This window comes from Rana temporaria, chromosome 5 (assembly GCF_905171775.1).
Source record: "Rana temporaria chromosome 5, aRanTem1.1, whole genome shotgun sequence".
NCBI classification, from domain to species: Eukaryota; Metazoa; Chordata; class Amphibia; order Anura; family Ranidae; genus Rana; species Rana temporaria.
The window spans coordinates 258,074,583-258,101,394 of record NC_053493.1 but is presented as its reverse complement, the minus strand read 5'-3'; the positions used below and the strand labels follow the sequence as shown (position 1 = coordinate 258,101,394).

The following is a 26,812-nucleotide window of genomic DNA, read 5'->3' as shown; positions in this document are numbered from 1 at the left end:
TTTGTGTTTCGCAGAAAAAAAACTATAATCCTTGTCATGCGGATGGGTCATCCTCCAGCTATCTATTACCTGAGTTTCTTTCAATAGACACCTAGCTTTCCGTAGTTTTGTGTTGGAGATATGAGACACTCCCCTTGATACATCTATCACTGGGTCTAATGCTATATTTAGATCACCCCCCATGATAAGGAACCCCTCTTTATGTTGTTGTACCATTTCCAGATATTTTCCCAATGCGACTGTAGGGTCTTCATTGGGTAAATATAAGTTCACCAGAGTAACTTTTTGATTCCCTAACTCCCCTTTTACGATTAGCATCCGGCCTACATCGTCCGTAATTACATTTGATTCCTTCCAAATCATTTGTTTTGAAAGCAAGATTGCCACTCCATTCGCCTTCGATGTCTGCGAGGCACCATGGTATACAGTCGGAAAACTTTGATTTCCCAATCTGGGTATTTTATCTTTTCGAAAATGGGTCTCTTGTAAAAAGGTTACTTGTGCCTTAATCCTGCTAAGTTCTGCCAATAATTTAGTACGTTTTTCTGGGCTATTTAAGCCTTTGACATTATATGAAGTAAAATTAATTATATCCGTTTTTGTCATCTTTCTACTCTAGTGTAGGGGATTACCCTTTAACCTCACAAGGGGGCTCGAAGATACCAAGGAGGATGGGAGGGGAGAAGGGGGAGAGAGAAAGGCCGCGACCCCAATTTTAGACAGACAGAAAAAAAAAAAAAAAAAGAAAAAAAAAAAAGAACCCCCCTACCCCTATTCCCCGTATCTCGAGGACTGGTCACACGCCCCAATGCCCGAGTAATTTCACTTCCTTTCCCCTCCCCCGCGGCTCCAACCCGCGTCCCCTCGCTACTCTGGAGGCGGATCGCTGTTGGACCTAGACGGGACGGGGAACGAGAGAGAGAAAAAAAAAAAAACCCCAGGGAGAGGGGAAAATCCCCTTTCCCTTTATTTAACGCCTCCGGTCTACCTCCAACTGGAGGAGAGGCGTTTTTGGTGGGGAGAGTGTATGTGCAGAAAAGAGCGAGGACAACGCGTCGGGAGCTCCCCCGCGTTTGCCCGCGCGCACCCCTTCATACGTTTCACATTGACTTTATGTTAACCATGTATCTCTTCACCCCAGCTTTAAGGATACCCCTTTATTCCGAAGACCCCCCTCTGACAATCTCCGCCCCTAGATTTCCCAAAGCATGCCCCCCCAAAAAAAAAAAAAAGAGGGGGGAAACATAGAGGGACGAGGGAGGGGGAGGAAGAAGAAAAAGGCGAACCTATAGAACCAAAAGAAAAAAAAAAATGGCACATGTGCCTTTCCTCCCCTCCTCCCCCCCTCTGGGCCCACTCCCCACCCCCCCCCCCATAAAAAAAAAAAAATATAAGAAAATTCCTATATACTGTTGAGGGAAAATATACATTTTGCATCTCATCCTTCTGCCATATTAGCTTCTTCTGGCATATATACATTTCTATAAGCATTTCCTCATCAGTATCATGCAACATAGCTTACAACCCTGTTTCTACCTTATTCTATCTTATTCTTAGTCCTCATTAAGAGGTATAGTTCCATGGTGCATTGCTATACAACATCATAAAAAAAAGACAACATAATAAAAAAAAAAAAAAAACAGATATTTTACTACCGTCTGAGAGCTTGGCCTTCAAACCTTCAGACCTTTTAATTTCCCCCCTACCTACCCCTTCCTAGCCCCACTTCGGCCCAAGCCCCTTTAACCCTTATATCCTATCTATTCCCTATCACTTCTATCCCCGTGTCCATGCTTCACTCCGATGTGTTTTTAGTGAAGGCTTAAAAACCTGCCTTATCTCCAAAAAAAAAACAATACACACATAGAAGGGGAGCACAAAAAGGCCCCATTTATCCTTGTGATTATATTTAATTTAGTTTTAATATCCCTTTTGTATAACACTTATTTTATAAACCCTTTATACCCCTATGGTGCTATTTAACCTACCCCCACCCCCCCTCTCTCCTCCCCCTCCCCCCCCCCTCTCCACAAGCCTTTAACCCCCCCCCTTATTACCCACCCTAAGATACCCCCCAGACCACACACATCCCCCCTCCCCTAGAGAAAAAAAAAAAAAAAAAAAAAAAAAAAAAAGTATACATTCCTATTACCCCCCCCCCCTCTTAGGCCTCAGACGGGGCATCTGATCTTCTACTAATTTTTATGGCACCAGGGCGCCCCTTAATGGGGGGTCATTCTAGCATTTTCCTCTACTTTTTCGCTCCCACCACGCTTCCCTCCAAAAAAAAAAAAAAAAAAAAAAAAAAAAAAAAAAAAAAAAAAAAAAGGGAGAGGGAGGGAGGGGGGGGGGACGACCCCCGCCTATCTCTCCCAGACACCTTGTTTGGACCTTAATCCCTCATTCCATTTTCACTATCATTTTCACTTTTCATTTTCACTTTCACTTGTATCAATTTGTATTTAACCGGTATACAACAGTATTCTGGGTCCCTCCCCCCCCTCCCCCCCCCCCCCCCCCTCCAAAAAAAAAAAACACTAAAAAAAAAAAAAAAAAAAAAAAAAAAACACAGGCAGAGTCCCGATATTCTAGTTCAGACCCCCTGAAAAAAAAAAAAAAAAAAAAAAAAAAAACATATGGGGGTAAGATGTCCAAATGCCCTCCATTTCTCTTCACCCTTTCCAGAGGGATTTCTCCTCTTGTCTTCACATAGGCCCATTGTTACGATCCCCAGTCTCCCTTTGTCTTTTTAGAGCTAGTATCGATCCAACAGTATGGGTGATTCTAACCAATTTGGAACTTCAATAGGATCTGTTCCCAGAAACTGAAAAAGTTCTATTAGTTGTGCGGGGGACCTTAGATTGAAGTTCTGCCCTGCTTTTTTAACGATCACTGCCAGGGGGTACCCCCATCGGTATGTAGCTTCTTTAAGGCGTATGTATTCCAGCAAGGGTTTTAACATTCGTCTTCTCCATTTTGTGAGCCTACATAGATCCGGATAGACCTGTATGTCGACACCCTCCCACTTTATCACTCCCTCATTCCATGCAGCTCGCATTATATCTTCCTTCACCCTGAAAAAATGTACTCTGCACACCACATCTCTAGGGCCTCCTTGGGCTGGGGAACGAAAAGTAGGGACTTTGTGGACCCGGTCCAGTTCAATTGGTGTATCAACAGGGTTATTCAGAATTTGATTAAATATGGACATGGCCGCCTCTCTCAGAGCGGGACCCTCCAAATTTTCAGGGACCCCCTTAATTCTGATGTTATTCCGCCTACTTCTGTCCTCAGCCTCCTCAGAATGTAGCTGTATCATAGCCAACTGTTGGTGCTGTCTCGCATGCTCCTCTTCCATATTCCCCATTCTCTGCTCCAGTCTACAATTTAGCTCTTCTAAGTATGTAGCTTTAAGCTCAGCCTTTGCTACCCCAGCACGTACCTCCTCAATTTCCTCTCTCAGTGCCCCCATAATGCCTTTGATCAGAGACTGTATGTCCTCCTTTGTGGGGAGAGCCTTAATAAGTGCTCTTAGCTGCTCCATGTCAGTTCTGGACTCTTGTCCCTTCTCCTCCTGTATCTCATGTAGTTGTGGGGGCATATTATTATAACCCAGACATACCTCTGTCACCAGCAGCTTGTTAGTCTCTGCTTCCGTGGAGCAATCTCTCCCCCTGGACATACCTCTGTTCTGTGTGAGTGTCACCGCCGCCGCTGGAAACGATACCTCTGATAGAGAATCTCCTCCACACGCCATCGTATTTCCAGCAGCTGCCATCTCCTGCAAATCTCTCGTGCTGGTGGTGTTCCCGGCGACCGCCGCTGACTGCAACGCAGCGTCCGTCTTCGCCCTGAGATAGCGGGTGATGTATGAGTGAGCTTGAGTGCTGGGTGCTCGAGTAGTCCTTCCGGGTCGTCTTCCGCGACGCGACATGTGCCGCTGCAGGCTGCCCTCCCTGGGACACACGGTCTGCTTAACCTCAGCGCGCTCTAAGCATATACTGGCCGCTCTCGCTGGGTTGCTCTGCGGTGGACGCTTCAGTCCACTGTCAGTCGGTCAGCTGTTGGGTGCACGCAAGGATCGCGCTAGGGGCTCCTCACATTCCTCCTCACTCCTCCATACTCAGACCACTCCCCCCGGGCTTATAGACTTTAATGGGAGTGCCACAACATGTCTATTCTCAAAGAGATTCCCTTTATTGTCAATGCCTTCAGTGTTATAATAAGGAAAAAGAAATTGAGGATCCACTGAACTCCCCTCTATCCCCCAATGCAGTGTTTTAGAAAAGGTCCTATGGCTGAGGATGCCTCTAATTTGATTTCCAGCTATTTCGTAGACTTCTAGAAAACATAGTAGGAAGGGATCCTCCATTCTCTTCTATGGGTAGTTATCTGTAAATGGACTAGTGTCCGTTTACATCCAGCTACCTCCGATTCGGCAAAAACAGGGAAGGCGATCCGTTCCCATCTGTCTTGCTTGATCAGAGGGCATCCGACTGCCCATGTTCCGTCAGAGATGGCGACCCGCCAGAATTGGTAAAGGAAGTGACGTTCTGTCACCACAAAACTCCGGCGGGTGTAACAAGATGTCCGCTTGTCCCCTTGTCTGTGTATCCTTACTGTGGAGGAGTGTGGGGTGTAGCAAGATGGTGGCGACGGAACGTCACTTTCGTTACTAAATCTGACGGGTCACCTAATCTGACGGAACACCCATAGAGCAAAGTGGACTTTCATCCGGCCACACGGCCCAGCTCAGCTCAGCAGGGGATGAGTGGACAAATCACCTGCTGAGCAAAACCAGAAACAGCCCATGTGAAAGGGGCCTAGGACAATCACGCAAGCAACAAATTAAAATTCTGGGGACATGATCTACACATATTGGGATTGATTTACTAAAACTGGAGAGTACAAAATCTGGTGCAGCTCTACAATATACAAAATATACTATATACTGTATCATTCACATAATACATACATATTTTTGTAGTCTTTTAACACCCGATTTGTGTAAAACGCGGCAGCATCGGCCATCTCCTTTACATAGGGACCTGGAGCAGGGGTCTAAATATAAAACAAAATTAGAGAAAGGCACTTATTAGACTGACAATAAACCTTAAGTCACCTACACAAGTTTTTAAAGAAGGAGTTGAATAAATGCAATGGGACAACAAAAACTAATTCCCACTCAAGTTTTCATATTGTTCAATAATATTAAACAATTTTGGTAATCATCATCATTATAATAATTATTGCAACCTAGAACATTTTATACTACAGAATGGGGCCATAAACATTTCTGAACATATTTAGTTTGTGAAAAGATATAGGGAAGTCTAGTCCTTGGTCTTGCTCACATGAAGTGTACATAGCTCCCAACTGTCCCTGACTTCGAGGGACTGTCCCTGGTTTGGAACAGTGTCCCCCTGTCCCTCGTTCCTCCTAATTTGTCCCTCATTTTGGTCTGATCTATAAAGCTGTATATAAAATGTACTTTTTATCTTAAAAAAGTGTTTCCCAGTGCTAAACATTTCATAATTTGTAAATTCCAAAAGCCAATATAAAGGAATAGTAGTGGTAAAAAAAGCACTTGTGGGTTTAACCAATCTTGTTTTTTTGTACAATTCTCGTTTAACAGGGCATGGCAAGGGGTGTGTCCTATGCCTGCATACTTTTGCTGATAGGTGTCCCTCATTCCCTTCTCAAAAAGTTGGGAGGTATGAGTGTACACTTGTGGAGGGCCAGGTTTACCCAAACAAGGATGCATTGGTGTTCCGTGCATCTCCCTGCAGTCAGCCCCATTGATGTCAAATGTGACGCGGCAGGTGCATAGACGTAGACGCTGCTCTTAATCTGACAACCGTGTGGGTGCAGGTGCATGGCCCTGAACACAGGCAGTGTGCTTTTGGAACTGTGCACCCGCGCGGATGTCAGATCAAGAGCAGCGTCTGTGTCTATGCAACTTCTACATCACAAATGATAGCAATGGGACTGCCTGCACCGATGCCGGGGATGAACCGAGCATCTCTGTGTGGGTAAACACAGCCCGCCTCCACAGGCATGTGCTTTAGTAGACCCCTAAGTGAACAAGGCCTTTATCAACTAATGAATAGCCAAAACTTCCTTCAATTTAAGAGAACTATGTTTGGACCAAAAAACACTAGTTTGACATGGCTGTACCAGAGCATGATTAATAATATATTTACTGCAAAGTTATTGGGTTTGGGTTAAAATATTAAATCAGTTGAAATATATATATATATGTTTGTGTGTGTCTTAAAGTGTTAAAAAGGGGGTGATCTTACCACAGCAATCCAGCCAAGTGCCAGGATACTTTCACTCACGGCAGAAAGATGGTTGAACATTTGGCTTCCTCGGTTTTTCTCTCGGAATGTTTGGATCTCAAGTATTCTTTCTGATACAGGTTTTAAGATCAACACTGTCTCATCCTGTAAGTCAGTAAACAGTATGAGAAATAGATGCATGCCACAATGTATTTCGTTTGAAATTAAAAGCTCAAAACTTTACAACAGAATATATTACTTCATACCTGTTCTAATACTACTCTGGGCATAGTAGTTGCTATATTAGAGCACCCTTAGATTGTGTCCCTTTTTTCTTCTTTTGGGACCCCATAGATGATTCAGTATTTTCCGTTCCGTTCAAAACTGACCTAATTTCCCCATCCATACATTCAAGATGGATGGGGGAATCACTCCCGCTTAGCTATTGGGGTTGATTTGCTAAAGGAGACTAGCCTTTGCAAGTGCAGTTGCTCTAGAGCAGAGGTGTTCAAACTTTTTTCGAAGAGGGCCAGATTTGATTTTGCCTGACATTGTTTGAAACATTAAAATTTGGTCCAAGTGTGTTCGTCTGAGCACTAATACACTGCCTAACAATAATTATCTTGCCTTTGTGGCTGTGTGTGGTGAACAGATGAGCTTGTGTGTATTAGGATATATATATATATATATATCTTTTGTGGCCCCCAATGAATCCCCGAGCTCCGCTCAGGACAAAGGATGTGCTCGGGTGTGTTATTTGGATATACCGTATTTATCGACGTATAACACGCACAGGTGTATAACACGCACTTTCACTTTAAGAGGCAAGTTTAAGGAAAAAAAAATAATTTTAAATAAGGAACTGTGAATCAAAATAAGGGTCAGTGCCCATCAATGCAGCCTAATCAGTGCCCATCTCACCATTGCCATGAATGCAGCCTCACCATTGCCATGAATGCAGCTTCACCATTTCCATGAATGCAGCCTTACCATTGCAATCAATTCAGCTTTACCATTGCAATCAATTCAGCTTTACCATTGCCATGAATGCAGCCTCACCATTGCCGTGAATGCAGCCTCATAAGTGCCATGAATGCAGCCTCATAAGTGCCATGAATGCAGCCTTACAAGTGCCATGAATGCAGCCTCACCATTGCCATTAATGCAACCTCACCATTACCATGAATGCAACCTCACAATTGCCATGAATGCAGCCTCACCATTACCATGATACAGCCTTACCATTGCCATGAATGCAGCCAGGACTTCCTATTGCAGAGGCCGCTGAGTAAACAAGAGATTCTCCTGTATGTAATGTGACGGCACTCATCCTGCCCCCTCCCTGTCCCCTCCGAGGTAGCGCTGATAAATACAGTATACATCAGAGATATGTAATCCCGTGTGTCCCCGGTCATCTATTTGCCTTTAGTAAATCAACCCCACTGAGCAGGGAGACTTCCATGTGAACGAGGACATCAAAATCATAAAAACGGGTTTTGATTTTTTTGGCTGCCCAGCATAATACATACATTTATAAACAGTAAGGGCCAGATTCACGTACCTGGGTGCATCTTTGTGCGGGCGTAGCGTATCCTATTTACGCTACGCCGCCGCAACTTAGACAGGCAAGTGCAGTATTCACAAAGCACTTGCTCCGTAAGTTGCGGCGGCGTAGCGTAAATTGGCCAGCGTAGGCCCGCCTAATTCAAAGTAGGCTGGTAGGGGGCGTGTTGTATGGAAATTAATCGTGACCCCACGTAAATGACGCACCTAACGAACGGCGCATGCTCAGTATCATGTCGAATTTTCTCCCTAAGTTACGCCGGCTCAATGCTTAGTCGACGTGAACGTAACCTACGCCCACCCCCATTCACGTACGACTTACGCAAACGACGTAAAATACAACGCTGTTCCGACGTTTCCGACGTCCATACCTTAACATGACTTACCCCTGCTTTATGAGGGGTAAAGTTACGTCGGTCGTACGCCTTACGTAAACAGCGTATATTAATACGCCAGGCGCAAGTACGTTCGTGAATCGGCGTATCTAGCTCATTTGCATATTTATAATGGGAACGCCGAATGCGTCCAGAGTAACTATGCTCCCACGATACGCCGGTGTAGGCAAGTTACGTCGGACGGCTGAAGCCATGTTTTTGGAAGTATCTCGCTTTGTGAATCGGCGTAAAGATGCAACGGCGCACATTTGAAATTACGGCAGCGTATCTGGAGATACGCCGGCGTAGATCGTTTTTGAATCTGGCCCAATATCTTTTGTCTAAATGTAATAAAGCATTTCATGGCAGTGTTCCTGTTCAATGGCAACACACAGGCAACTGGACACACTACTTAATAATAAAAGTAACAGTAGTACCCTCACAACTTTAAAATGCATAAAATAAAAAAATTGGCAGTGTAACAACAATCTTTGCTCTTAAATATATACAGAGAACCGTGTTACACAAACATTTTTCCCTTCTGTGTTAAGGCCACTGGTACAGCTGTTTACATACTGGTAGCATTTCCAACTCAATACAGTATTGCAGGGTGAGTGATAAATGTGTACAAGCTACTGTTCCTTCTTATAAAGACAAAGCTGATACAGGCAGAACTGCCAACAGAAGATCATGCCAGCCTTTCAATTATTCTCAGGCATTCCAACCTGTCTGGCAAATTCAAAATGATCAATGTAGGCTGTGCTGTTTAACCTCATGAATTTCAGTTCACAAAATTACAATTCTGTATTCAGTTGTGTGTCAGAATTTGTTTTTCGTTAACTACTTGCCGACCTGCCGCCGTCATTCTACGGTGGCAGGTTGGCTCTCCTGCGCGAGAGCCCGTAGCTCCAGGTCGGCTCTCTCGCAGGGAACTAGGGGCGCGCGCGCCCCGCTTGCCCCAGACTCCCGTGCGCGTGCCCGGCGGGCGCGTTTGCCGCTGGGCACACGCGATCGCTCGTTACAGAGCGGGGACCAGGAGCTGTGTGTGTAAACACACAGCTCCCGGTCCTGTCAGGGGGGGAAATTCTGATCCCCTGTTCATACAATGTATGAAGGGAAGATCAGTGATTTCCCCTAGTGAGGCCACCCCCCCCACAGTAAGAACACACATACTTAACCCCTTCCCTGCCCCCTAGTGTTAACCCCTTCACTGCCAGTGGCATTTTTATAGTAATCCAATGCATTTTTATAGCACTGATCGCTATAAAAATGCCAATGGTCCCAAAAATGTGTCAAAAGTGTCAGAAGTGTCCGCCATAATGTCGCAGTACCGAAAAAAATCACTGATTGCCGCCATTACTAGTAAAAAAAAAAATATTGATAAAAACGCCATAAAAATACCCCCTATTTTGTAAACGTTATAACTTTTGCGCAAACCAATCAATAAACGCTTATTGCATTTTTTTTTATGAAAAATATGTAGAAGAATACGTATCGGCCTAAACTGAGGAAAAAAATTGTTTTTTTGAATATTTTTGGGGGATATTTATTACAGCAAAAAGTAAAAAATATTATTTTTTTTCAAAAATGTCGCTCTATTTTTGTTTATAGCGCAAAAACTAAAAACCGCAGAGGTGATCAATTACCACCAAAAGAAAGCTCTATTTGTGGGGAAAAAAAGGACGCCAATTTTGTTTGGGAGCCATGTCGCACGACCGCGTAATTGTCAGTTAAAGCGACGCAGTGCCGAATCGCAAAAAGTCGCAATATGGTCCGGGGGTTAAGTGGTTAAAGGATTTCAAATCCGAATCTGAAATCCACTTCGGCTTATCGATGCTTGATATAGGTCTATGTTACAGACTTGAATGTTGATGCATCAGGTAGGATTTGTCATGCTATGCTACAAGAAGATACTCTTATTTTTTTTTGATAGCCATACACAATTTACGAACAGCGCTCTGTAAATCTGAAGAAACTCCAAGGGTCTGAATAGGCATGAAATGTGTCTGTACTTAAATACAGACATGAGCATGCTTTAAAGCAGATGATCTAGTAATACATGACACCCATGTTTTCAGTACATTTATCATACACAATGGGCTTACCTAAGTACAAATTCACTGTTATGCTTTCCCAGACAAAGTAAAGATTTAAATCCTCTAACGATGACAACGTCATGACCAGGAATTTATTTTACTGGAGCTTTTTCATTCTTCCTGTATGTGTTCGCTGTGCTGAGCAAAGCGTGTCTCACTTAACTTTTGAACTAGAAAGGGGCATGGAGTAGAAATTGTGTACAATATAACCCAGGCTAAATTTTAAAGAGTTTATTTGCAGCCTTAACTATATTCGGGTGCCCCGCTTTTAAACAGCCAAAGAACCATAATATTTTGGAATGGTTGTCATTTTGATGAAGACCACAGCCGGGAAAATGATGGCCATGAAGGACACAGCCATAAACAATGGGGAAGAAATCTGTATTTACAGTCTCAAATGACATTAGGCTCAACATTGCATACCTCATTTTCCATGTCCAAAAATGATGGCTAACCTATTCTAGAAACAAAGTTACTACACACCATAGTTATGGTTACAGTGTTTTTCTGCTTTGTCGAAAAACATATCTTTCTAGTTTTGGATATAATAAAAAAAAAAAGAGGCATTAGAATCCCTGTTGGGTTTATATTGCTATCTGATTCCCCGTTGGGGAAATTTCCCTTTACTTATAAGGTGCCGAAGGTGCGCTCCCGTCTCATACCTCCCAAGTGTGAAAGCCTAAATGCTTTCACACTGGTGCGGTGCGCTTGCAGGATGGGGAAAAAAATCCTGCAAGCAGCATCTTTGGGGTGGTACGGGAGTGGTGCATACACCGCTCCCAAAATTTTTTGTTGAATTGCTGTAATACAGTGTTGCCAACCGCCAGCCAGCCAGTAAAAAACAGGCAATTTTCTCCTGCCAGTAAATGCCAGTAAGGCCTCGTACACACGACCGAGAAACTCGCAGAATCCATCAAGAAACTTGGTGGCAGAGCTTTTTTTGCCGAGGAAAACGGTCGTGTGTACGTTTTTCATCGAGAAAACTGTCGAGGAACTCGACGAGAAAAAAAGAGAACAAGTTCTCTTTTTCCTCGAGCGGAGTCTCAATTTCCTCGTCGTGTTCCTCGTCGGGCTGGTTTTCGACGAGAAACTCGAGCGTGTGTATGCTAAGAAACCCGCGCATGCTCAGAATAAAGTATGAGACGGGAGCGCACCTTCGGTAAAAGTAGCGTTTGTAATGGAGATAACACATTTTTCACGCTGTAACAGACTGAAAAGTGCAAATCGTCTCTTACCAAACCTTTACTTAACACGTAACATAAGATTAGCAAAAGCAGCCCCAAGGGTTGTGCCAGTGGAATCGAACTTCCCCTGCCGTTGTATGTGTTGTACGTCACCGCGTTTGAGAACGAGGAGATTTTGTCTTGACAGTGTGTACGCAAAGCAATCTTGTCGAGTTCCTCGACAAGCCTAACAAGGAACTCGTCGAGGAAAATGATGTGTCTCGCCCGACGAGTTTCTCGGTCGTGTGTACAAGGCCTGTAAGTAAAAGGTTGACAGTAAAAAATATGGCTGTGATGCTTGGCTTGGTCCGGAGCCAGCTGGGACCATCCGATTGCTTGCTACAGTGTGATCGGGCAGCTCTGGCGGAGGCGGTGCCAGAGCATGTCATGGTGCAATAGAGCCAAGCGGAGTGGCCGGAGCCTCATGTGCGGGTCTGTGGGATGGGAGAAAGGTAGGCTGGGACCAGGACCGTCAGTGCTGTTTGGACTGGAGTGGAATGAAGGAACCACTGTGACTCAGGAGAGGACATGTCATGTCAGTAAGGTGACATCATCATCTGTGCTGCTACACACTGCTGTCAATGTAACCGTGAGAGTCAGTTTTATGTGTTTTTAAAACTAATTTTTTTACTTTTGGAAATACCAGTAAAATCTTGGCTGTGCCAGTAAGTTTTGGGTGTTGTGTCAGTAATTTTCAATCTGGTAGGTTGGCAACACTGCTGTAATATGTTGTAACTCCTGCAAAGTTATTAAAAAAGGATGGGCTCTTTATCTCGAAACAAATTGAAAAGATCTTCCTCACAGCAGAAACAGCCCCTCGTTTTCCACTTTCCTATAACCTATTTTTTTAGTTCACTTGATAAGTAAATCATTGAGATAAACCAGTAAGATACCAATTCAGCTAATGTATTGTGGTAACGCTATCACCAAGGAATGAGTGTGCAATGACAACTCACAAGTCATTCACTGTCCAAGTCACCAGAAGCACAGCATAACTAAGAACCCAACAGCTGGGACTCCAGAATGAGCATGCCTATCAGCGACTGATAATAAAGAGGTACTCAGTTCAATAAGTTTCAGCTGAAAATGAGAAAACCCAGCTGCTGCTCTTTTTATCACCATCGTCTATGTCTTCTGCATTCTTTGCACCTGTTTCACTGTCCAAGTTTTATGGCTTTTATAACACAGCCCTAGATTACTTGCTTAAAATAGCATGACTACAAATGACATGGCCTCTGAATGTACATGCTCTGGAAGAAAACATATATTTATTCCAAAGAGTACTGACTGCTCTGAAAAATATAATGTGCTTTGTATGGCTTTATCCATAAAGTAAATGAGCGCTTCTAAGTTTATTTTTTAAAGGTCGCTGATTTCACCAAAGAGTTGCATATTATGGTCAAGAAACTATTACTAAAAATAAAATAAAAATATATATATTTATTTATAGAAAGGGTTCTCATGTGTAGTGCCAAGTAATGCGCTCTTGTGCCAAGTTGTGACTTCTCGAAGGGCCTGTGTGGACAGGCTTTGGGCTTGTGTCGATGGCATCAGTTTAAGATGCTTCTGAGTCTATTCAGAATTCAATGACAGATGCAGATAGAAATTTGCTGTCCTCTCAAAATAACACACAACCATTAACGTCTAAACCGCTGGCAACAGACAAAGGATCACTTTACAAAATAAATGTGTGTGCTTAGTAAAAGGTGAAGCTGTGCTCAATGCAGTTATCTAATCATGTACATGAAAATATCCAATTTTTTTTATTTTTCTTGTACATTATTGGGTGACTGAGGTGAACACAGCTTCACCTTTAGTAAATCAACTCACAGTGTCCCTGGACTGTAAAGCCTCGTACACACAATCAGTCCATCCGATGAAAACGGTCTGAAGGACCGTTGTCTTAAGTTAACCGATGAAGCTGACTGATGGTCCATCGTGCGTACACACATCAGTTAAAAAAAACGATTGTGTCAGAACAAAACACAACGACGTGCTGAAAAAAAAGAAGTTCAATGCTTCCAAGCATGCGTCGACTTGATTGTGAGCATGCGCGGGTTTTTAACCGATGGTTTTCCATACTAACGATCGGTTTTGACCTACCGGTTAGGCGTCCATCGGTTCAATTTTAAAGCAAGTTCTCATTTTTTTGACCCAAGGTTAAATAACCTATGGGGCCTACACACGATCGGTTTGGACTGATGAAAACGGACCTTCAGACCGTTCTCCTCTGGCGATCCTATCCTGTGTACGCGACCTAAGAGCCCATTCACACAGGGACGACTTTGGATCCGACTTCAAGTCGCCCCTAGTCGCCTCAAGTCGCGCTGCGTGAGAAAATTAATGTAAGTGAATGAAGCCGTCATAATGCACACTACTGCAGTCGCTCCGACTTGAAAAAAGGTTTCTGAACGACTTCAATGTCTTAACTTAAGCAAGAATACAGGAAGAGAACAAACATTTCTCAGGCAAACTCCTCCCTCCCCCTCCCTTCCACAGAGCTGATTGTTGTTTGATTGGCCAATGGAAAGCCTCCTTTCGGCGACTTGAAGTTGCCTTCTACTGTCCTGGAGGCAACTTGAAGTTGCCTGATGATTCATACTCAAGTCGTGTCCAAGTTGCCTCCCAAAGTCATGCTGGAAATCGTGTTGCCCTGTGTGAATGGGCTCTAAGGGCTCATGTACGCTGCTGGTAAACGGAAGGCTAGGAGCAGTTGGGCATTTTTTTCAACTGCTCCTGAACTCTCCTCTATGTTATCTTATCAGTAAATGTTCACAGGGTCGTTTAGAGCCGGTTCACACAGGGGCGGCACGACTTCGGGGGCGACTCGGCCAGGCGACATGAAGACGACATCTAAGGCGACTTGCAAAATGACTTCTGTATAGAAGTCAATGCAGGTCGCCCCGAGTCGCCCCCGAAGTAGTACAAGAACCTTTTTCTAAGTCGGAGCGACTTGCGTCGCTCCTATTAGAACGGTTCTATTCACTAGAATGGGACGCGACTTGTCAGGCCGCTGCGTCGCCTGACGAGTCGCCCCAGTGTGAACCGGGTCTTACAGTCGTTTCTAGGCAGTTGAGTTTAGAGGCTTTTTTGGAACACAAAAAAATGGGTTCAGAAGCTGAGTTTAGAGGCATTTCAAGTGGCAAATGCTCCTAAACGCGTCTAAATGCGGTAACTTGCATTTAGTCGCGTTTCGTTTACAGGCGTTTTTCATTTTGGCCTATTCTCAAACGCTTCTAAACGCAAACGTGGCAAAACACCTCTAAATGCGGCATGTAAACGCGGCGAAACAGATGTTTTAAACGTGGGTTACTATCTGTCAAGTTAAATCGTTCAGGAGAGGTTGTAAGAAAGTCATGTGTACATGAAGTTAGGCAAGAGTACTAACTGTATAGGTAACATACTGACAATGTAAAAAGCAAATGTGTATACAAACATGCAGAACAGATATTGTGGGATGAGACACCACATAGAGTTGCCTTTGCAGCAAAATGTAACAAACGTTTTATTGAAAAAGTAAAAGTCAATTAGCATCCAACCCCCTTGATAAAAAGAATAATGTTGTTCATAAGGCAAATGTCTCCATGATCAGAAACGTTTTAAATTCTAAAACTAGAAAACTGAACAACAAAATTAAAGAAAGGAATGAATAAAAGATAATAACATTAGGAGCCTTTAAAGTTACATAGTTACATAGTAGGTGAGGTTGAACAAAAAAACAAGTCCATCAAGTCCAACCCATGTGTGTAATTTTATGTCAGTATTACATTGTATATCCCTGTATGTTGTGGTCGTTCAGGTGCTTACCTAATAGTTTTTTGTAACTATCGTAACTATCGATGCCCCCTGCTGAGACCCCGTGAGGATCCGTACCTTTCTCATCCGCTTGCTCAGCAGGGATCGCTCCGTTGATCCCCGCTGAGTCGGCAGATGACAGGGCGGTTCCTGCACACTGCACACATGGACTGCTCTGTCAGATCTCCGCTCTCCTCTATGGGGGGATTGGATGAACATGGACCGTCTGTCCGTGTTCGCCCAATCCAAACTACAGACGGATGGAAAAATAGGATTTTCCTCGGTCTGCAGAATCGGACCATAACGGGGACCGATGAGATCGGGTGTCAGTGGATGCTCATCCGCTGACACCCGCTATCCCATAGGGATACAAGTATGTCTGTATTTCATACGAAAACGGATGGATGAAATGTGGACATACGGTCCGCACGTGTAAAAGGGGCCTTAGACCTTTGTCTAGTCTTGCCTACTGAACCTCATTATGATGTACTGTACTACAGTATATCTGAAAAAGTGGCTAGTAGGGTTGCATTGCAAGTCCTTCTTTTGAAAATTAATATATTAAAATGACATTTCAATAAACAGTTAAACAACTATCAACTGCATGGAACAGAGTTGTTTACTTTATATTAATGGCTGCAAGCTAACCCTTATCTATGTTGAGTTGAGACATAACTATTTATGGAATGGTGCTGCAGCTATATATAATACAACACGTCACAGCAACTATCCATTTGGTTTCTTCTTAAGGTTGTAGAACAATATTGAAGGGTTAGTTATTGATGTGACAATGATGAGTTACATTAAAATCAGAGTTTCTGGACAAGGGTCTGGCCCTAGGGGAATGGAGGATAAGAATAAGAGTTCTATAAGTAGCAAGCAAGCAAAAACAGAAAGTTCAATCCTAAAAGGAGAAAAAAAATAAAAATAAGCAGAGAAGACACAGAAGTGATCTGGATAAACCTCCAGCATGACTGAGGCATGTGCTCTATGAAATGTCTTGTCATTTTAGACAGGGTACAGTTGCTTCAGATTACGTTAGGATCTTTTACATAAACACTTCTGTTTTATTATAGAGTAACTTAAGATTGTTTAGAAGAAGAGGTAAGTGCCGTAATGCCCTATGAGTCATCTTGACTCATCCATCGATTTTTGGTTAATTAACTCCTTTAGTAGGTTAGTATCTCAGTATGTCGATTGAAAATCATCACTGGGCATATTTAAAGCGGTGGTTCACCCTAAATAACAAGTTTCTACCATTAAATCCAGCATACTAGCGTGAGCTACAGTATGCCTTTATTTATTTTTTTGGCGCCGTACTCACAGTTTAATCCCGTAGTGAAGTTTCAGACCCCCCGCGGGGAATGGGCGTTCCTATGCAGAGGGAAGATGATTTGACGGCCGGCTATGGTGTGTCACGCTTCCCGAAAATAGTCCTATTTCGGCTATTTTCGGGAAGCGTGACGCGCCATAGCCGGCCGTCAATCATCTTCCCTCTGCATAGGAACGCCCATTCCCCGCGGGGAGTCTAAAAGTTCACTACCGGATTAAACTGTGAGTACGGCGCCAAAAAATAAAATAAAGGCATACTGTAGCTCGCGCTAGTATGCTTGATGGCATGCTAGAATTTTTTTTTTTTTTTTAGGGTGAACCCCCGCTTTAACCAATTAAAACCAGCAACGAATACGTTATTAGCAGTTACAGCAAAAAAAAAAAAAAAAATGGCATAAAAAGGTTTTACATGCATGAATAAAAGTTGATCATTGTAAGCAACACTAGTAATGAATGGTTTGTCTCATCCCTGAAACTGATACATCTGGGAACTTGTTTTTGTAAAAAACAACAGACTAAAGCCCTGTACACACGATCAGTCCATCCGATGAGAACGGTCTGATGGACCTTTGTCATAGGTTAACCGATGAAGCTGACTGATGGTCCGTCACGCCTACACACCATAGGTTAAAAAAACGATCGTGTCAGAACGCGGTAAATTAAAACACAACGACGTGCTGAAAAAAACGAAGTTCAATGCTTCCAAGCATGCGTTGACTTGATTCTGAGCATGCGTGGATTTTTAACTGATGGTTGTACCTACTAACGATCGGTTTTGACCTATCGGTTAGGAATCCATCGGTTAAATTTAAAGCAAGTTGGCTTTTTTTTAACCGATGGTTAAATAACCTATGGGGCCCACACACGATCGGTTTTGACCGATGAAAACGGTCCATCAGACCGTTGTCCTCTGTTTAACCTATTTTTGTTAAAGAAAATCGCAATAAGCGTATATTGATTGGTTTGCGCAAAAGTTATAGCGCCTACAAAATAGGGGATAGATTTATGATTTTTTTTTTTTACTAGTAATGGTGGCGATTTGCGATTTATTTGTCAGGCCTGCGATATTGCGGCGGACGTATCGGACACTTTTAAATTTTTTTTGGGACCATTCACATTTATACAGCGACCAGTGCTATAAAAATGCACTAATTACTGTATAAATGTGACTGGAAGTGAATGGGTTAACACTAGGGGGTGAGGAAGGGGTTAAATGTATTCCCTCCTTACTGTGTGGGGGGAGGGGACTGACTGGGGGAGGTGACCGATGCTGTGTCCCTATGTAAAGGGACACAGATCGGTCTTCTCTCTCCCTGACAGCACGTGGAGCTCTGTGTTTACACACAGAGCTCCACGTCCCTGCTGTCACCGACGATCGCGGGTGTCTGGCGGACATCACGGCCGCCAGGCACTCGCATCGGCTCCCCGAGCGATGTTCCGGGCAAGTTGTTTCCCCGCTGCGTGCCCCCAGCGGTGCGCACGGGGAATGACAACAATAGGACGTCTAAAGACGTCCACTTGGCACTTGAGAGCCGCGCTGTGGACGTCTTTCGTCCATAGCGCAGATCCCAAGCGGTTAATACTACCTTAAAATATAATGTCCTTAGGTATAGGAACCCATACACAACTGCAAGTTTTAGGTATGTTGTATGGTGGTGCTTTGAAAAGTGACCTGTTTACTATTTTTTTTTTTATATAATTTCAAGTAAAATGCTTGAGTTTAATGGTAATAAGTGTAAATTGCACCTAAAAAATGCACATTCACAAACAATGCAAACTGAGATGTAAACAGGTCCATAGAGGAAGATACTGGGGCCAGCCGGGCTAGAAGACATTCAATCTTTCAGTTGATATTTTCATTGTGGGAGGAACTGAACTGAGGTAAACAAGGAAAAAAAGATGAACTCATTCCGAGTGCCATGTAGAGAATAAAACCCATAACTCCAGTATTGCAAAAGCTACAGCTGGAGACAAGGACTTCTGTTCCGGCTCAGTGACTCTGAAAGGATTTAAGTCAGTGGGTCAGCATAATACAAGGCACTCAGCAATGCCACCCCCGTATTTCTTCCATGACAGGTTTACTTAAAATAGATGAACTCAGAAATAGTGTTTTTACTGCCGTATTACAAAATCACGAAGCACAATCCTAATATATTTCAGTATTTATAATGAGAAATATGTTTTTCTGTAAAAAAATTTGATCGAATAGCAAACCTTTACAATTGTACTTACTGGATGACCCCATATTTTACAGTCTTATTTTTATCATTCAGCTGATTAAAGCAAGCATATGAAATTATATTATTACCATGGTACATCTAGCACATTCTTTCTTTCTATGGTAATGGGGGACATTTATGAATGCAGTTGCACTTTAATTACAATCAACTTTTAGTATGTGCAGCACTCTATAAAATGCCTACATCTACTATACACTCAAATGTGGAATACAAGTATAAAAACAATAACAAATATCTATAAAGTCCACAGTGCAATCCCAATTAAATTCTAAGGCCCAGATTCTCGTATCTGGGCGTAAAACTTTGCGGGCGTAACGTATCTGGTTTACGTTACGCCGCCGCAAGTTTTACAGGCAAGTGCTTTATTCACAAAGAATTTGCCTGTAAAGTTGCGGCGGCGTAGCGTAAATCACCCGGCGCAAGCCCGCCTAATTCAAATGAGCCGGGTAGGGGGCGTGGAGCATTTAAATTAGACGCGTTCCCGCGTCGAACGTACTGCGCATGCGCCGTCCGGAAAATATCCTAGGGTGCATTGCTCCAAATGACGTCGCAAGGACGTCATTGGTTTCGACGTGAACGTAAATGGCGTCCAGCCCCATTCACGGACGACTTACGCAAACGACGTAAATTTAAAATTTTTGACGCGGGAACTACGGCCATACTTAACATTGGTTGCCCCTCATATAGCAGGGGCAACTTTACGCGGCGCAAATCTAGCGTAAACGTCGTAACTTCACTGCGTCGACCGCGCGTACGTTCGGGAATTCGCGTATTTTGCTAATTTGCATACTCGACGGGAAAAACGACAGAGGCGACACCTAGCGGCAAAAAAAAAAATTGCATTTAAGATCCGACAGCATAAGAGCCTTACGCCTGTCGGATCTAATGGATATCTATGCGTAACTGATTTTAAGAATCAGTCGCATAGATACGACGGCCCAGATTAGGACTTACGACGGCGTACATTGCGTTGCACCGTCGTAAGCCCTTTGAGAATCTGGGCCTAAAGATATAATAATGATAAGAGCTATCTTACAAGTGCTAATTGTCCTAATTGTAGTTTCACAGAACTTTTTTGTATGCATTCAAAATCTTGTGATATTGTGCCAAAAAACCTTAAGCATATCCTATAACCATAAAGACCATCACCCATACATATGAAAATATGCTCACCCTATTATGTGGACCTTTAATACGAGGTCCAATGCTGCTTTTTTTAATATCCCAACGATTATCTTTCACAACGTTTTTACTTCTAATATATTCCACAATCCATGAAAACCTCAGCAGGTAAGAAGAAAGGACAACATAGTGCTCACCATTTCCAAAATGGTATTTAAAAAATAAATTCCAATATACTCAAATGATAACATAATTTCAATATATACTGAAAAACCCCCATGATATTGTGCACTAAAGGCTTTTCAGCACGTCACACAAATGTGCCTTCCCCCAAACATATGAAAACATGCACACCCTGCAGCATGGACCTCTAATGCCCTGTACACACGATCGGTTCATCCGATGAAAACGGGCCGATGGATTTTTTCATCAGATATCCGATGAAGCTGACTTTCATCAGTCTAGCCTACACACCATCAGTTAAAAATCAGTTTGTGTCAGAACGCGGTGACGTAAAACACTACGACGTGCTGAGAAAAATAAAGTTCAATGCTTCCGAGCATGCGTCGACTTGATTCTGAGCATGCGTGGATTTTTAATTCAATCTTATTTTATTCATAAGAAGAAAAGGAAGAGACATAAAGACAGATAACGTCTCACATATTACATACAGTGAAAACAATTACATCAACAGTAAACAACGTGTTTGACATAACAAAATCATGTCTAAGATACTTGAGAAAAGGGAACGAGAGCATGTGTACGCGGACCACTACAAGGCCGTTCAATTAAACAATCCCCAGATATATAATATAAACATTAATTGCATCCACCAACCTCACATTAGTGAGGGGGTCAGTGTTGCGCCACATACGGCATATTAGGGGAGATAATGCATGAATCTGCAGGCAAAATAAGACATATGGGGTCACATAACGAATCAGGAACAATAAGCGGGTCGAGGCCATGATACGTTAGCTCAATAAATTCCTAAGGAAGTATTTAGAGATCAAGAAAAGGAGAAGAAGCGTGGGCAGACAAAGAGGGGGGCAGAGAGACAGGGGACAAGAGTCAAGGGACAAGAATCACTCCATCATGGCGTCAGGGTCACATCATCCAGGCCACCCTCGGCCCAAGAGATAAACTCAGAAGAGTATCGGAACATGGAACATAAAGTCCAGGTGAGAGAAAACTGTTCGCTTTTACCACCCTCTTCCGCCAACAGACGCTCAAGGTCCCTTATGCGGTCCACTTCAACAGCCCAATCCCCCAGGGAAGGCATGGTTGCCGATCTCCAATGACAGGGGATGCGTGGATTTTTAACCGATGGACTTGCCTACAGACGATCGTTTTTTTCTATCGGTTTTTTAACCATCAGATAATTTTAAAACAGGTTCTAAGTTTTTTCACCTATTGGAAAAAAAACGATGGGGCCCACACACGATCGGTTCGTCCGATGAAAACGGTCCATCGGACCGTTTTAATCAGACGAACCGATCGTGTGTACGCGGCATTAGGAAATAGGCAGTCTAATGCTGCTTTAAATATCTCCAGGGATGAACTCCTTAGGCTCCCAGCATCTTCATATCTGGTGTACCCAAAGATCACCAAGAACCTCAGCAATCAAGCAGAAGAAAACCTCATAGTGCTCACCGTATCTCACATTATTAAAATGTAAAGCATTAAAAATGTACAATTACACACAAAAAAAAACAAATATTTCAGAGCATATAAAACACATTTCAACCTTGCCTTTCATTCACCCTCATCTGTACAGCGTTTATCTCCTCCCTGCTATCAGTGTAAGTGAACCCACTCCCAAAAGAAAACGTGATGATGTCGCTGGGGCTAAGCTTCACCTTACACATTATGTCCAATTACAGACTTCATCAGAGGATATTTGACTGTCTAGGTGTTTGTGTTTGTGATTTACAATGTGTGCAAGCTGATTGGATAGGGTGTAATTGAATCATAGCTGCATGGGAACACTTATGCCCTGTACACACAATCGGTTCGTCTGATGAAAACGGTCCGATGGACCGTTTTCATCAGACGAACCGATCGTGTGTGTGCCCATCGTTTTTTTTCCCATCGGTGAAAAAAAATAGAACCTGTTTTAAAATTTTCTGATGGTTAAAAAAAAGTCGTTGCATGCTCGGAAGCATTGAACTTAAGTTTTCACTGCACGTCGTTGTGTTTTACGTCACCACGTTGGACACTATCGAATTTTTAACTGATGGTGTGTAGGCAAGACTGATGAAAGTCAGCTTCATCGGATATCTGATGAAAAAATCCATCGGTCCGTTTTCATCGGATGAACCGATCGTGTGTACGTGGCATGATAGTTTCAACTCTATTTACAATGTCTGTCAATTTTTTTCTCATTTGTCATAAATGGTATGAACTGGATTGCTGCAGTATTTACACAGCGATCTATCGCCTAATTAAGAAGTGATTTTTTACCACTTTTTATAATTTTTAAAAATGTTTTTCTGAGGGCTAAATTTTAGGAAGATTGCTAAGTAGGCTAATAAAATTTGCCACACTTTAGCATATTCTGACAAAACAACTGGCACAAAAAGTGATATGACACTGCAAATCTGTTGCATCCCTACTACAGATTAGCAAACTATGGCCCATTTAGGAATGCATCGGCTGATGACCAAAACATCCCACAATGAGTTTTGTACCATGATTAGTTAATATGCCATGCCTGTATAAATTACATCAGTGGCAACAAACTGATTTGTTAGCTTATTCTGCACATTATATGCTCTATAGTTTTATTGGTTAATTGTAGCCTTTTATTAATCCAGTTGCGCAGTTTGGTACTTTACAGACATAAGCACACATTACACTCTTATGAATATTGTTATTGTCCACTAACAGATTGAGCTGGTACATTGGTATTTTGGTAGCCAAAGAGCTCAAAACTTACTCTATGTTATTATTGTGGATTTTAATTTTCAAAGGGCCAGACGCCTACACACATTACTGCCAAAGCATATCTTCCAGCTGTCCCAATTTTGTCTGGCCCAGTTCTGATCCCTAAATTGGTTAGGCTTACCGCATGTGGCTGTGGTCTCCATTGAATATAGACATATTAGGTGGCTAAATTGGTTCTTCAGTCAGGTTTAAAAAAATGAAAAGTCAGCAGCTACAAATATTGTAGCTACTGACTTTTAATAAAAAGACACTTACCTGTTATGGGAAACCCACGCTGTCCTCAACCAGGCTGGTTCTTATTGGTCTTTGGGTCCCCGACGGCGGCATGTTTAGTGTGGGAAGCCGGCTGTGACTCCTTGTGGATTTACAACCGACTTCCCACTGTACATGCATGAGCTGTGTGAAAGGTCCCACAGTCTTCTGGGACCTATAACATGTCCCAGAAGTTTGTGGGCTGGGGGTGTTGGGAACCTCCTGTGAGATTGCCTAGGCAATTCCAGTGAAAGTGAAAGCGGGTACCTGAGAAAACTAGACACTGCTCTCCCTTCCCCCCAAAAAAGGTCCCAAATAAAGGCGAGGGGGGAAGGAGGACAGAAAGGTGTCCTTCCACTTTAGAGTGCAGTTCCGCTTTAAGTGTGAACCACAAATATGGTGTAATGTTGTTCTCATCTGAAATGTTATTATGTTTTAATGAGGCCAAAAGTAGTTGGTAGTGGCGCTCCAGGCTGAGGTGTAAAGCTCTATTGGCACTCAGGATAGTAGGGATGCCAGTGTAAGAGAAACTCATCCAGTGACCAATGAACATTAGAGCCTGAAAATTCTGCTTGCCATAGCTGATCCTGGTGTAGCTGTATACATGTGAAAGTCTCAGTCCATTTCACTCCTTAGGCCATGCCTCCTGACATGTTTCGCCCCACTTACCGAGGCTTAATCATAGCTATCATGTTTTAAGGCTTGATAAAGCAGCACGTGGCATAATAAGGCACCATTTTCCAAAACTGAATAGAATCATAAGCTTTTAACTGATAGAGAAATGTAAAAAGATTTATTTTATGGAGGATTATGCTGATATTTCCACTTTACCAAATACAGGTGGTTGCTGGTGAGACGTGGCGACATTTAACTTACCAGTGAATATCTAATCACTTAAGGAAAATAAAAATAAATTTTTTTTGCTTGAACATGATTGGATGTTGGAAATCAGCAGAGCTTCACATTATTCACTAAGCACTGGGGAAATCCGCTTGCAAAGTGCAGCTTTGCTTTCAAAGTGAACAGTTTGAAATATTTTTATAGTGTGTCCCTTTAAACATACATGGCCTTGATGATCAAAAAGCCAGGCAGGAACAGGCAGCAAACTAGTCTGGGTATCTGGAATATTAAATCAGTTAATTCATGGTAGTATTTGAAGTACAGTATAAACATTCTTTGTTTAGGAAGCAACAATGAATTCTAAATGGACGTTTACCTCGACAAAGATAAAATCAGCTTACTAAACATGCTACCTAAAGCAGTGTTCCAGCCTGTGGGAATTTTTTTTAAAGTCTGCAGCTTCTAATACTGTAGCTGCTGACTTAATATAACACTTACCAGTGGCGGCTGGTAGCATACATTATGACACATTATGGTTGGTAGCACTTATCCCATCACCGGTGGCTTCCCCCTGCTCGGCAGTTTTGGCCTCCTGTTCTCCTGCTCTCCATCACCGGCGGCTTCCTGTTCTCCTGCTTTCTGCGGCGGTGGCTTCTGTTCCCTCCCTCCTCCTCGGCTACCAATCGGGAGTCTTCTCTTCTCAGCAAAACTGGCCTCACAACCGCTATTGATTGGCAAGATTGAGGATCAGTGTTTCAACAGCGAATATTCATTCGCTGTTGTAACACACCTGGGTGGGCTCCGGTCGCTTGCTCTGCGACCTGAGCCCTCCCTATATTGAAGCATATTAGAGCCTCCATTGAAAGAACTAGTGTCTCCATTGAAAGGTTTATCATTACTGTTCTATGGACAACCCATAATTTGAGAATTTCTTATACTTTCAGTGATAACGGTAAATATGACAAATTCAGAGGGTAAATCCCCCTAACGGGGGCACCAACAGCAATGAAAACTGATCGATGCTCTAATCCCTCTCCACTCGATCCAAAACTAGAAAAAAGTTTTAGGTATACTTTATTGTGATTTGGGGTGGGAGACAGGTATACCTTACGCTAAGACCCTTTTCACACTGAACACGCTTTTCAGGCATTTTATCGCTAAAAAAAGTGCCTGTAAAGCGCCTGAAAAGCGCCTCCCGAGCCACTCCAGTGTGAAAGTCCTGCAAGCAGCGTCTATGGGGCTGTCGCGGGATCAGTGTGTGCACCGATCCTAAACCACCCCTGCCATTGAAATCAATGGGCAGCACTGCTTATTCACCTGCAAAGTGCTTTGGCAGCGAGCGGTTTTAATCCTTTCCTTGGCCGCTAGTGAGGTTAAACGCGTCCTGCTAGTGGCCGAAAAACACTTCTATAACAGCGGTAAAGTGCAGCTAAAACTAGTGTCACTTTACAGCTAACGTGGCCATGCTAGCAGTGTGAAAGGGGTCTAAAAGATATCTTTCCAGCTGCCCAAAGCTAGGAAATGTGCATATACAGTAAAGCCTTGGTTTGAGAGTAACTTGCTTTGAGAGCGTTTTACAAGACAATTTTAAAATAAATTTGTACTTAATATACAAGCGATGTCTTGATATAAGAGTAGCGTCATGTCACAACTGAGTATAAAAGAGAAGAGAGATGCCTCTCAGGCCCTGTACACATGACCGAGTTTCTCGGCAGAATTCAGCCAGAAACTCGATCGGAGCCGTATTCTGCCGAGAAACCCGGCCGTGTGTACACTTTCGGCCGAGGAAACCGACGAGGATCTCGTCGGGCCAAATAGAGAACATGTTCTCTATTTCCTCGTTGTTCAATGGGAAATTTCGTCCCGCCGAGATCCTCGGCGGCTTCACAAGGAACTCGACGAGCAAAACGATGTGTTTTGCCCGTCAAGTTCCTCGGACGTGTGTACGGGGCCTAAGTGTAGCAATATGGTTACATTTATTGCAGGTACAACATTTTGCAACATATTGCTACACTAATGCCCCGTACACACTGTTGGAATTTCCGACCATGTGTAGGCTTCCGTGTGTCGGAATTTCCGGCAACAAAAATTTGAGAGCTGGTTCTCAAATTTTCCGACGGATCTATTTATCTATTTATATGGATTATAAACGAAAGGATGTATGAAATAAATGGTTGTGGAACGAATCATTTGAGTTTACACTATTTCTTATGGGAAAATTTGCTTTGATATACAAGTGCTTTGGATTACAAGCATGTTTCTGGAACTAATTATACTCGCAATCCAAGGTTTTAAGCCCTGTACACACGATCGGTCCATCCGATGAGAACGGACCGATGGACCGATGAAGCTGACTGATGGTCCGTCACGCCTACACACCATCGGTTAAAAAAACGATTGTGTCAGAACGCGGTACTAACTGTACTGTATATTGTAACATGCACTCATGTGTTACTAGTGATGAGAACGTAGTACCATATACATAGGAAAATTCTCTTGCCTTTTTTGTCTTTGTTCTGGCAAGCTGTTAGTCTCTATGGCAACAATAACTGTTTCACTCAACTCATTTAAAACCCTTCAGAACTGAGCTTATTCATTCTGTTATGCTCTTTTCTTAAACTAATGACAAGCAAACTGTACTTGCTTTCTATTAAATGTTCTTGTTTTTTTATATTTAACATTAAGCCAATTTGGGGTCAAAATATCAGCTTCAAGTTTGGCAATGGCATTCTATTTCCACAACCTAAA

The 26,812-nt window shown here is 42.9% G+C and overlaps 1 protein-coding gene across 1 annotated transcript in view; it reads right to left on the bottom strand.

Annotated features, from left to right (window-relative positions):
• CAP2 (cyclase associated actin cytoskeleton regulatory protein 2) overlaps positions 1–26,812 on the bottom strand; it is a 163,954-nt gene that overhangs the window by 45,773 nt on the left and 91,369 nt on the right. The window contains exons 5-6 of the mRNA XM_040353764.1: positions 6,303–6,446; positions 4,976–5,061 (exon numbers count right to left, since the gene is read on the bottom strand). Of these exons, the coding sequence (XP_040209698.1) occupies positions 4,976–5,061; positions 6,303–6,446 (230 nt within the window). The remainder of the gene's footprint in view (positions 1–4,975; positions 5,062–6,302; positions 6,447–26,812) is intronic.